Here is a 13,265-nt window from a genome sequence, read left to right as displayed (position 1 = left end):
CATTTTTGCATTTTGGAGCTGTTGGGAAGAGAGGTTTGGCTGCTGTTGCTTTTGGGGCCATTTCTCAACCATTGGAGACAATTTTGAAGAAGGTGGTTGCATATTCTTGACCACGGGAAGCTGATGATTGTGACTGATGCACTTTCTCTTGAAGATTACAGCCTTTGATGTTCCCTTTCTTGTTGGAGAATCCATTTGGGGCTGGAAAACTGGGTCAGTAGCTCAATTTCACCAAATTCTTGCGACAAATCTTTGAATTTTCTCTCTCTATAGCAGTCTCTCTCTTTTTCCAACCATTTCCTAGCTTTGCTTCAAGTTTTACAGCAATCCAGCCCTTGGAGGTGGAGATTTTGGGTGAATCTCTACTGTATACCATAAATTAGGGTTTGACAGCCACCTTAGGAAGTGTGCCTAGATTAAAGGCTTTGGGCTTGAATTTTCAGAGCTAAAATCAGTGTATTTCAAGAAGATTCAGGAGACCAGCCAACTAGCATTTAATTTGGTGCTAATTTATTTCCCAAGGAGCACATCAAGGGGCAACTAATTTGAAGGCTTGTTGGTCATTTATGACAGCAAGAGGCACTTGGATTAGTGGAGGAGGTTGAAGAGTCTTAGTTGTATTCCATCCATTTACAATACAAGTTAAATAAATACCGCAAGGGACGCCAAGTTTTGGGGCCAATAGGCTGTCGAATGTTCAACATTAAGTGGTAACATGTGCATTTTCAGTTTATGTGAAATTTATGCTTTTTGTAATTGTTGGTTAATCAGATCATTACCACCCTCTCGGAGGAGGAAGGTTGGTTTCAGTTGGCGAGTGCTGGAACAGCAGCTAGGTGGCTTTGAGCTGTGGACTGAGATGGAGGTGGTTTGGAAGACGTGCCGTTTGATAGAGTTGGTGGGTGATAGGTAGTAGGGCTGGAGATAGCTGAGCTGGTGGTAGACATAAACTCACCTACATCCTGGTAAGATCATCTACGTAGATGGAATCCCCTTGGAATGTTCATATTATGGCCTTCTTCCTTGTGAAGGCCGTCCTTTCCATCTCATTTGAGAACCTCAAAATGAGCGTACGCTTTTGCAGTTCTTCCCGAACTCTCCAAGCTTTGGTTACTAGATCTTTGTCAACATGGCTGCCTTCTCCTTTTTAATTTCTTGGCTTCATTCCCAAGTTTTGTGATTTTGGCTTGTAGGTCAGGCTGCACCTGGTTAATCTCGATGACCACGTTTGTTTTTGTATTAGTGATAAGCATTTTTAGTGCTTTCTCCAGGGTGTCCAGTTTGGCATCCACACTTGCCATCCGTCTCCACTAATTTGAAACAAGGCCACACTTGCCATCTGTCTGCACTAATTTGAAACCTTGTAGTAATCCCATCCCCATCCCCATCCCCATCCCCATCCCCACCCCTGACGAAACCCTACAACCACATCCCCCCCAACCACCGGCGGCCTGATAGCAGTATGGATAGGAGAGGGTCAGGGCATGCCAACAGAACAGGGTCTGGTCAACAGATCTGGGTAGGGCAGGATGACATCCTAAAAGGGGCAAGGTGGGTCAATAGGAGTAAGGGTGGGGACGGTGAAGCGAGGCAAGATGGCACTAGGGCAGGGCAAGGGTGGGCTGGTAGCTAGGGCAGTGGCAAGGCAGGATGGCTGGGGGACAAGGGTGGAGCAAGACCTACAGGCTTGCTAGGCAGGTGGGCATAGGACTGGGTGTAGGCAGGTTGTGTAGGCCTGGGGTCGTCACAACTGGCCCCTGTGGAGAGAGAGAGAGAGAGAGAGAGAGAGAGAGAGAGAGAGAGGTAATCACAGGAAGTCTTGGTGTCATGCTCACAATGTTATTGTCTAGTGTCCACAATGAAGAGAATGTGCTATGTTGATTTGACAATTGATGCGTTTCCTGACTTGCAAGGCCAACAATTTAACAAGAATAGTTTGATCACAACTCATCTAACCAAAAAATGTACACTCATGTAATCCTCTTTTTTGGGGCAGGTGAAACATTTGGGTGATTCATGCTTGACTGAAACTTTTCAATTCTGTGCTTCACTCTGCTTGAAACATGTTTCACAGTTACCATGATCCACACACATGCATGAATGAAATGGTTTGATCCGTATGTTTTGTTTTGCGCAATATGGTGAATGTCTCTCTCTCTATGCACATGCATGTTTTGTTTGGCTGTGAAATATATAGGAAGGCAATATAATCCGAAGGCAGATAGATCAATATGCATTCTTATATAGGCATACTAAATGCTTAGATTATAAGTACTGAGAAGTATATTTAGCTTAACTTGAACTCTGTTGTTTGTTTTGTGTTTGTCTTTGCAGCTGCAAAAGCTATAATCCTTGCAAGAGCATCTACACCTGAAGATGCAGCAGATCACACCCTTGTAAAGGTGATTTCTAAGCCAATATTCAGATCATAGTTTACTTGAAGACATTGGACTATTTTTGGTAATATAGATCACACATTTGACATTGAGCTTATAAAAATTTTTACGGTCCATTTCTTGTCAAAGATTCACAATCTCTAGAACTCTTATTTGCAAAAGTTCTTGTTTTCCTCACTTCTAAAGGCTTGAGATAATTTATTTGCTATAATATGCTAATTGCCTTTCTTTGGGATACAAATTTTTGATATGTTTCTTAACATTGTAGAGTAAAAGGCTGAAACCCACAATTTCATGAATATTTTGATGTACAAAATTTATTCTCTTCTCTTTGTACATAGCTTCTATAGGATGTTGTTGATTCAACATGAGCTAAGGGACTGTACATCAGCAGTTTGAAGCTTATTGTTGGTTTACAAGATATTCACATGGTCCCTTTAGTGAGGGGTGCCAGGTCATATATAGAGATTTACATGTCATTGGGAACTAGAAATGTATGTTTTGGTCAATTATGTTAGGTTGATAATTTAAACTTGTAGGTGATACCTTGTCAATTGTCAGAGTGATGCAATGCAGAAGCTAAACACAAGATCTATTAACATAGAGATTGAACAAAATGTGTAAGGCTTCAAACAATAGCTTGGAGAAAGCAAGATTAGAGCAACCTCTCTCTGCAGATAAGGAGGAGGATCTCACATCCAAGGATAGCTACAATGGGATGTAGAAGTACAAGCGATCCCACAAAGGGGCCAGGGCATATATATGTTAGTACATCTGAAGTGAGAGACCACCCATAAGAGAAACAAAGTGATCAAAAGAGCGGAGGTTTGATCCTTGTATGTTTATGCATGGGATTGGATAAAGAAGGATAAAGTGACCTCTAAGGCTCTCTCTCAACTTAATGGTGGAACACTAATAAGAAGCAAAGTGCATCATGGACAGTCTAGCCTAAGGCTTTTAGATATATCTCAAAGAAGCATAATGAATCTGAAGCACTGCCAAGGTGCCTAGGAGTAAGTTGTATAAGCCATGGCACAAAGTCTCACAAGCCATTGACAAGCTTGCTAGGTTATATATGTGGAATCTGTGTTATGAACATGAGCATATGTGATGATTCCCTCATGTAGGCATGCTCAAGAAGCTAACATATCATGAACTTGGAGATTAGCACATCTTCTAAGGTGTCAACCAGAAGGTCTCTCTATAGTGAAGCCCATAGGCAGCACTGAATGCATATATGTTTTAAGAGCATATCTCATGTCCACAGTTTGAAAAATTATCCCTAATATAATTGCCAACAATGAAAGCCATCTTCCACTGTGATTAGAGCATCATCATGCCCTCTTTGGTTGAAAGCATGAAAAGGTAAACACTCAAACTAGAAAGGAGTCCTAGGCCCCATAGCACAAGCAAGAGGATAAATCCAATAGAGGACCAAAAACATTAGTCTTGCTGCTTGCCAAAAAAGAGGCAGCCTTCTTTTAGACTGTTATAAAAGATAGAAAAACATAGACAGGGATGGGGAACAAGGAAAATTGCCATCCTCTTTAACTATTTGTGAAATCCTTCTTGTGCATGTAGAATGGATCTCTCCTTAAGCCTCAAGGAGGACAGCCGTGGAGTCAAAGGAGAGTGATTGCAATAAAGGACTAAAAGCTTTGGAAAGATTGACAAACATAGATAGGGATGGAGAACAAGGAAGAATTGCCATCTTTTGTAACTATTTGTGAAAGCTTTTTTGTGCATGTAGAATGGATCTCTCCTCAGGGAGGAGGACAGCCATGGAGTCGAGAGTGTGATTGCAATAAAGGACTAAAAGCATTAGTCTTGCCACTTGTGAGAGAAGAGGCAGCCTTCTTCTTAACACTCTTTGAAAAAATAGAGAAACATATATAGAAATGGGGAACAAGGAAGAATTGCCATCCTCTATAACTATTTGTGAAAGCCTTCTTGTACACGTAGAATGGATCTCTTTTCAAGGAGGAAAGCCATGGAGCCAAAGGAGAGTGATTGCAAGGCCTCCCATGTAGTAACGTCATACGTAGTAGGGGGTTTGAAGAGGACCAACAAATGTCACTATTAATCTAGTGATCATGGGTAACCTTCACACACATGAAGGATTGCATGGATTCAGCCAAATTATAGGCGAGGGAGAAAAGCTTCCTTTGAAAATAAATAGCTGTCATGGAAGACTGTTGCTCTAATACAACTTATAGCTTGTTCAATATACCTGTGATTGTCCCACAAATATAGATAGCTAGAGAGATGTTGGGTGCGATTAAGTGCATCAAGGCTGAAAATGTCATGAGGATGCGAGTTTTCTTCGGAACACTATTTGGCAAGTCTAGGAAATTGCATGACTTGTGCTGGAGATGGGTTAATGTTCTTTGAGGAAAAATGAAACTAGTTAATGTGTAAGTTTGTGCATACATTAATTAATTTTATTAAATTGAACTTTATTTAAAATTTTGTTTAATTTATTATATTTGGGAGTGGTTGGGTTGGGACACTAATTAATGAAGCAAAGGCTGGATAACTAAAATTTAACATTAAATTTAAACATTCTAGTGAAAAGCTGTTTAAGGACAGGGAAAAGTTAGGATTTGGAAGGAAAGGTGAATAGCACAACATTTCTTTTTAGATGGAAAGACATATCGGGAAAGGTTGTGGCTGCCTAGGTTGAGATCATCACCTGAAGTTGTAGACTTGTGAAGTCCTATTGTTGATCATGTTGTTTGCTCTGCTAGTGAAGCATAGTATCCCAAAATGGTATTTCGAACCCTAATGTTGTTTCAGACCCTCAGCACTATTTTAAAAACGTTTCCAAAACTCTAAAAATCTGAAACATGTTTTTGTGTCAATCCTTTTTTGGGTTTTTTTTAGTCCCTTAAATTGGGTGAGAGCCCTTGAACTTTTCCCACGTGTTTCACTTTTTAGTCAATAGCAAGCTAATCGTGAAACATTTCACCCTTGAATTTCACCTTGAAACGTTTCATCTTTGGGCAAGTCCCAAGTGAAACAATTGAAAAATACATGTAAGTTTTTTTAAATAAACAGTGAATTCCAACTTTTCCAACTTATGAATTCATACCATGCAAATCCTTTCATGTCAACAAATGATATATTTTTTTGTATGCATAAGATTAATATGAATGGTGTCCTATAAGTAGAGTTTGCAAAAACCCTTTAAAAAAGCAAGAAAAACTATTTTTTCCATTTGAAAATCATGTTTTAGTTAGCTATTTCACTTAGGGTGTTTCATGTTCAGTGAAACGTTTCGCATTTCAGCGTGAGTGAAATGCATTTCATGGTTACCATGGTTGATAGGCAATGTGTTTTAGTTCTAGCTTTCAATTCTAGCCTTCAAAAAGCACTTTTATTGCATGTGTTTTTATGCCTATTTCTCTTCACTAAAGCCATTTATAGTGAGAGGATGGAAGCAATCACACAAAGATTTGCATAACTAAGACGGTAGTACTTACTCTCAACTCTTGCGAGCAATGTGTAGCTACTAAATAGTGACATGAAGGCTTGAAACCCTCAACTTGTCATAGTTCTTTTAATATAAGAGATGGAGACAAGATGAAGACAAGTTCATGTGACATGAAGGCTTAAGAGTCGTGTGTAAATTTTGAGTAATTGGTGCTATGTGCGTTGATATCATAGTTGTTAGGTATGAAAGGCACAATATTGTACTTGATGAAGTATGGTAGTAAATGGTACCTTAAGATTTTATAAGGTATGGTACAATGTTAGTATGAAACAAAATTTAAACTTGATTATTTTGTAGCGAGTATGATAAAATTGATGTTTAAATAGCAATGCTATTAGAGTATATAAGATGAACACTTTAGGGTAATGCCCCAAAACCTCTATGGCATTGCTGCATGTGCAACATGTGCTACAACTTACAAGTGTACGTTGATGGGAGTGGATACATCATGCACGAATGATCATACAAATAGAAGTGTAGGCGAGAGAGAGAGAGAGAGAGAGAGAGAGAGAGAGAGAGAGAGAGGTGTCTACCAATGCCAATGAGGTGAACTCATCATTAAGGAATAATTGTCTCATTGCACCTTTACATTCTCTTAATTGGCCCAACATCAAGATTAAAGAAAAACCTTGTATTATTGTGTTAAGAGCATGTCAATAGCATCTATTTGTTAGAATATGCCAATTCTATGGATAGTGCCTAAAGTTTTAGTTAGTCGGTTTGTAGTGTGCTTTCATTCTATCATTCTAGCACTTGCATGTTTTGAGTGTGGAATTGTTGTCCACTCTTGCTTTGTCTTGTGTTCACACACACACACACACACACACACACTCTCTCTCTCTCTCTCTCTCTCTCTCTCTCTCCATTTTGAACATTTGGTATCAGAGCAGCTTCTACATGCTGATTCTGAACAGCCACAGTTAGTTGGTGCCACTCTGCCAAGGTCCTCCTATAGGCAGCCAACGTCAAACCCAGGGAAGAGAAGTTGCTGTTTTGAAGAAGGTGCTATTGTTGTTTTTAGTCTACACATAGTCCTATACACAGTCTTGTATGCAAGTGTGCACAGATAGCCTCTTAGCCTTGTTTGTAGTATTCTCAGCCTTGCCTGTCATTTCTTGCAAATCCGAGAAAAACACAAAAACCCTAATTTTCAATATTTGGGGGTTTTTGAAAAAAAAATTCATTTCTCATCCACCTTGCTCGTCTCATACCTAATTTCAAAGAAATATTCAATTTCTCACACTCCGTATCAAGAAAATTGGGGATTTATAGCTGACTTTTCCAATTTCCAAATTTCTCAAAGTTTCTTTGAGAAAAGTTGGGCTTTTGCCCGATTCAAGTTCCCGTGGGTGAATCTCCACCAAAATTGCCAACATTGCGGAATTTCTTCAATATCAATGTGAGAAATTTAGGGCTTTTCAGTTTTTTGGCTTTGGTATGCATGCTAGTTATTGTTGACACGTGTTCTGAGGCGATATTTCTACAAAAAATTAGACTAGAAGGTAAAACAATCCCGAGATGGCTGTTACGAACTCTCCAGTAGAGCGAAATGGATGCCCCATTACCTCGATGCACTAGACGTGATGTTGTAAGGTAAAAACAATTCAGCATGGAAGGGCTGCTGTAAATGCAGCAAAAACAGTCCCAAGATGGTTGTTACAAACTCTCTAGGAGAGTAAAATGGGTGCCCCATTACCTCTGCACACTAGAAGGGCTGCCGGCATGCAGCACATGATGCAAGGGGGCACATTTGGCTGATATAGTGGAAGTAGATGATTGTGATGAGCATGTGCTCATGAGTTCACTATTGGATGATGATGAGCCTACTTGAACAAAGGTCAGCAAGATGTACATTGGATGCAGGTCATGTAGGAGGAGTTAGACTCCATTGCCACTAACTCTACATGGGATCTTGTGGATTTACCACTTGGTAAGAAGGCCATAGGCACGAAATGGGTTTTTAAACTCAAACACAAGGTTGATTGCACTATTAAGAGATACAAAGCATAGTTGGTAGTAAAAAGCTATGCACAGAAGAAGGGCATAGATTCTAAGGAAACCTTTGCTCCTACATCATGCATGAGTATGATGAGATGTGTGATTGCTATGGCTGCAAATTATGGCTAGAAAGTTCATTAGTTGGACTTCAAGATAACATTTTTAAATGGGGATTTGTATGAGAGTGTTTGTGTCACAATCTCTAGGGTTTGTGGTTAAAGGGAAAGAGCATATGGTATGCAAGTTGCATAAGGCTCTTTAGGGTCTCAAACAGGTTCCTCATGCATGGTTATAAAATTGATGTTTATTTGGTCAACAAAGGGTTAAAAAATAGTCCGATTGCTCCCACTCTATACATTAAGAATGAAGGGGGGACTTGCTGTTGATTATCATTCTTTATGTAGACGACATGCTGCTCATTGGATCTATAGAGGAAAAAATTATAGATTTTAAGGCTGAATTAAAACATGCATTTGTTGTGTCAGATATGGGCTGTCTACACTATTATTTGGGGATTCAATTCACCCAAAATTAGCATGGTATCATCATTTCGTACTCACAATATGTGGATAAGGTGTTACATAGGTTTAACATGTAAGATTGCAAACTTATGTGCACTCCTATGCAGCCAAGCTCAAAGCTGTCTATGCATGGTAGTGAAGAGATGTCTGATGTTGCAATTTACAACCAAAAACTGTTGGCTGTCTTATTCATCTTTGCAACACACGCCCTGATATTCAATATGCAATATCTCAAGTGAGCAGGTATATGCATAGCCCGCAGACAATACACAGACAAGTTGTTAAGCAGATCTTTAGATATTTGCAAAGTACTCAATCACATATATTATTATTTCCTAGGAGGGAAACTTGCATCTATAGGCTTTTAGTGATTCAGACTGGGTTGGTGATGCAGACACTATGCAGTCTACTAGTGGACATTGTTTCTTTCTAAGCCACTCGTGCATTCATAGCTAAGTAAGAAACAACTTACAGTGGCTACCTCATCTTGTGAGGCTGACTTCAAGGCAACCTTTACCGCAATAGTGGAATATATATGGCTGCATAGATTGTTGACTGATATATAGATTTCTTTGGAGAGTTCTACACCTGTTCTTCGTGACAGTTAGAGTGTTGTTGTAGTGCCATGGAATCTTTTGTTTCATGCTCGCATGAAACACATTGAGGTACATTACCATTATGTCAAAGAGAGATGCTATGCATGAGAGATCAGTTTGATGTATGTTCCTACATAGGAGAATGTTGCAAACATTTTAACCTAAGCACTTCCTTGTGAGAATTTCGAGGCTTCTTGAAAGTCCTTGAACTTGCTACCCTTATCTTCCTATACTTTTACCACATTGGCATTGCAAGGGGTGTTAGAATTTGCCACTTATATGGGTAGTGTCGAATGCTTTAGTTAGTTGGTTTGTAGTGTGAACACAACTATATTAATAAGTTGTGTTACCGCTTCTAGAGTTGGTTCTAGAGTTAAATGAACTCTAGTTGAGTTAGGGATAGGTCTAACTTACTTAAGACCTATTGTACTTTCATTCTATCATTCTAGCATTTGTATCTTTTGAGTGTGGAACTATTACCCACTCTTGCTCATTGTCTTGTATTTGCTCTCTCTCTTTCTCCGTTTCCAACACTATTGTGAACTTGTACCAAAAGAATTGGTGATTCAAGACAATGGTCACCATTTGTCCTTGTTGCTCAGTGATGGGTACAATTCAATAAAAGAGGGGGGTGCTGGCCTAGAAGCCCCTATTTTTCATATTAGATTGTCCCAATATGTATGGTCTAGGATGGTACTGTACAGGTAAGTCTGTATTATGTATGAAGACAACCATGATTGACATATTAAAGTACCTATGTATGGATGTAATGGTTAAATGTGAAACTCTTTTCCCGTTTCCAAAACTGGCCAAAACTGCGAAACTCATTTTTTAGTCGTTTTTGTTTCCCTCTTTCAAAACTCCCCCATACTATGTGGTGAATGATCTAGGGCTAGGCGGAGTTATGACAGAGTTGTCCAAGGGTGTAAAGTTGCACAAGAGCCATTGAAGCTGGGTGATGTTGTTTACTACAAGATGGCGACTCTAATTAGGGCAGAGTTGTTCTTGCCTAGATAATGTTTTTTTGAATTTTCTAGGGATTGTGGAGTTGATTTGTGTTGTTTTGGTCAATTTCAAGGCTCTGTGGAGAGATCTATTGTGGTAGATTCTATAAGATCGGGTTTTTCTAGCGAGATTCCATGTTAGGAAGATTGGTCTTCTCGTTTGTGGAATTCCACTTGTTTTGGTTCAGATTTGATGCTTTTGGTAATGTTGCACTAGTGCCACGTATGAAAGGGCTCATACTATACCATACTATAGGTACCATATCATATGTGTTAATACAGTGAGATACCAACTTAATGGATACTTCTTTTTTAGTCCAATCCTCATTTAGCGATGAGTTAAACGCTTATTATACATGTATAATTTGCTTGTGGGATTGTGTTGTTTAAGATTCAAACAACTTCTCTACTTTCTTTTGATTAGAAAAACTAGGTTTTAAGTAGCTTTTAGGAGAGAATAATGTATTTTTATCGTATTGTACCTTAAAAGATCTTAAGGTACCATTTAGTATTGTATTTTATTATATTGTAGTGTATCGTACTTTTCATTCTTGGCAACCATACTTTTGGTCTTGGCTGGTGAGAATAATTGGAGATGGGTGCACAAGCACAAAAGATCCATGAACAATTGTCTTATTGTGTAATGATAATGAAATTGCAAAAGGGGCACCAAGCTTGGGGCCAATATTTCTTTGTGTCTAGTTATAGGAGCAGTCTAGCTCTGTTGTTTGTTTGGCTTTTCTTTTGCTAAACTTTTGTGTTTCACGTTATGTGCTTGTTAAGAAAAATTGTGCTACCCTTTGATTCACCAAAGACTGGTTTCATAGTTCCATTGTCGGGACAACACCAATTCCATTAAGGGAAGTAAGTTTGTTGTTACTTAGGGTGCAAACACTCGGGTCTTAAATTTAGGTGAACAAAGAAAGCATTTGGGAAGAAGGGAATGGAGCAATGATTCTCTTGAAGGATTGAGATATGTTGGATGAGATGTTGATGATGTACAACAAGGACCAAAATTTGGTTCTCTAGGATACATGGATCAAATGGATAATGTTGACAAAGTTTTGGGAGCCTATGATGAGCAATGTGGATGATGATACTTTATTCAAAGCACAATAACTTAGTGCAATCGATAGGTTTATTCATCTCTCTAGTAAAGTGATCCATAGGATCCAACATGCACATAAGATATGATGCAAGTTAATCTCACCATAAAAGGGACTGGACATCCTCCCAACCATAGAGCCAAACGGGAGCGTGGGAGCTAGCACCACTCAAAGTCACAACCACATCACGAGGGTCAGTGTTCCATACTACCAACTCACACCTTCTTGATGTATGAATGCGTTAACCAATAGGCCAAGTGTCCAAGAGTGGTGATTACACAATGAATATGCACAATAGGAGTTTACGTTCTATAAATAGGACTTGGCTTCCCTAACCTTGAAGTGTCCTTAGTGCATTCGCACTAAGTCACTTCATGACCACTATGACCAATGCTACTAGTGCCCATTTGGATATCCAAGGACATAACATTTCTCTCTCTTACGAATGATTGCTATCCTCAACAATATCCTTAAGGACAAAGTGAGGAAAACAACTCTTCAATGAATAAACCAACTCCCAAGTAGCCTCTGCCTCCGATTGGTTTTTCCACTTGACCAAATATTTCAGATAAATGGTCTACTGAGATCGTTTAGTCCTAAAGTCAAGAACCAATTTAGGTCCTAGTGGAACATAATGAGCAATATTCTCAAGTTGCAGGACTTCCTCAATTGGGACAATTTGCTCACCTTGTCCTAGTCCTTTTTTCAAATGAGTTATATGGAACACAAGGTGAACTCAAATTTGGAAGGTAAGTCCAACTCATAGAATATACTACTTATCTTCTTGGTAATGTGAAAAGGAGTATAATACCTTGAACACAATTTATAGCACTTGCTAGTAGTTATTGAATCCAAGTCCTTTGGGACTTTAAGGTAAACCTACATGCCTTCGTGGAGCTCTTTGGAAGTATGATGTTGGTTAGTATAAAACATGATAGGATCGTGTACCATTTTAATTCTTTCCCTATTAATTGTCAAACAAGCCGAGAGTCCAAGAGTGGTGATCACACAATGAATGTGCACAATAGAGCGTTGAGTGTTACCGTAACCCCAAAGTGCCCTTAGTGCATTGACACTTAGTCACTTCATGACCACTGTGACCAATGCTACTAGTGCCCATCCGGATGTCTAGGGATATAACATATAGTGTATTTTGTGTAGCTCATGAAGTATCTTAAGTATAGCAGCTTGAAACGTGTTTTGTAAGCTTCTTTCAAGGGGGGGTAAAATAAGAAACGTGGGTTTTTTTTATAGTTTAAGGAAAGAGGTTTTAAACCTCTATAGAACTCTCTCTTAAACAAAAAAAGGCCAATCTAGCTTGAGTGATAATCCATGAGAGTCAATTGAGAATAATATGTGGCACATTCATGATTCATTATTGACTTATGTCAAAGTTAGTCTTTGGATAAGCAATACTATGGTTCAAACCTCAAACATTATGATTCATGCATATCACACAAAGAAAATTGAAATAAACATGTAAGTAGCCCATGTACAATCTGGACTAAGTCAAGTTGCAACATCATTATTCTTATTCCAAAACAAACTGATAAAATGTCAAAAGCCAGAATGAATCATAATGTATCATAAATAACTTATAAATGAGACTAAACCCATTTAATACTAAACTCTTAATACAAGAATAATCTCTCAATACAAGTTTTGATCCCAAAGAAACACATTCCTTTGTTGCTATGATCTTAAGTTTGGTACGTTGTATGACTTATCAAAGTTGGCAAAGAGGAGGCATCGATTTGGGATCCTAGTGTGGCCAAGAGATAGCCTATTAAAATTTATATGTTGTTGGACAGCAGATAGTGGTTCCAGCAGTGCAGCGTGTTCAATTTCAGCAATCTATTTCTGTTTTGGTTGCTAAAGTCAATGGACAAGGTGATAATTCTCAGCAGGTGTAGCATGTTGTTTAGCCACCATCCACTCATCCAAGTTATTTTGGAGGAGCTGTTTGTTTCAAGCCATTGCAACCATTGTTCGAGCTGGCCAAGGGCATAGCACTGGTGCTCCGATATGTTTGGAAGGGAAAGTGTTTTCATGCATGCAAACTGATCCACCCAATGTGATGATGAATGCGAATCTGAGCACTCAACAGGATTTCAAGTTGGGGTACAACTGCACCTACTAGGCATGTTAATG

At 39.0% G+C, this 13,265-nt stretch overlaps 1 protein-coding gene across 3 annotated transcripts in view; it reads left to right on the top strand.

Annotated features, from left to right (window-relative positions):
- The window catches only part of LOC148032151 (myb-like transcription factor family protein), a 69,107-nt gene that overhangs the window by 38,360 nt on the left and 17,482 nt on the right, over window positions 1-13,265 (top strand). For all 3 annotated transcript variants that reach the window (XR_015691578.1, XM_087682791.1, XM_087682790.1), the window contains exon 7: window positions 2,335-2,402. Coding sequence is in view for 2 of the 3 variants with exons in the window: in XM_087682791.1 (XP_087538917.1) it covers window positions 2,335-2,402 (68 nt within the window). In the remaining variant the exon portion in view is untranslated. The remainder of the gene's footprint in view (window positions 1-2,334; window positions 2,403-13,265) is intronic.

The sequence above is a fragment of the Lygodium microphyllum genome, chromosome 8 (assembly GCF_053477565.2).
Source record: "Lygodium microphyllum isolate KBCC chromosome 8, Lygodium_microphyllum_v1.1.10, whole genome shotgun sequence".
NCBI lineage: Eukaryota > Viridiplantae > Streptophyta > Polypodiopsida > Schizaeales > Lygodiaceae > Lygodium > Lygodium microphyllum.
This window is presented reverse-complemented; position numbering and strand designations above follow the sequence as displayed.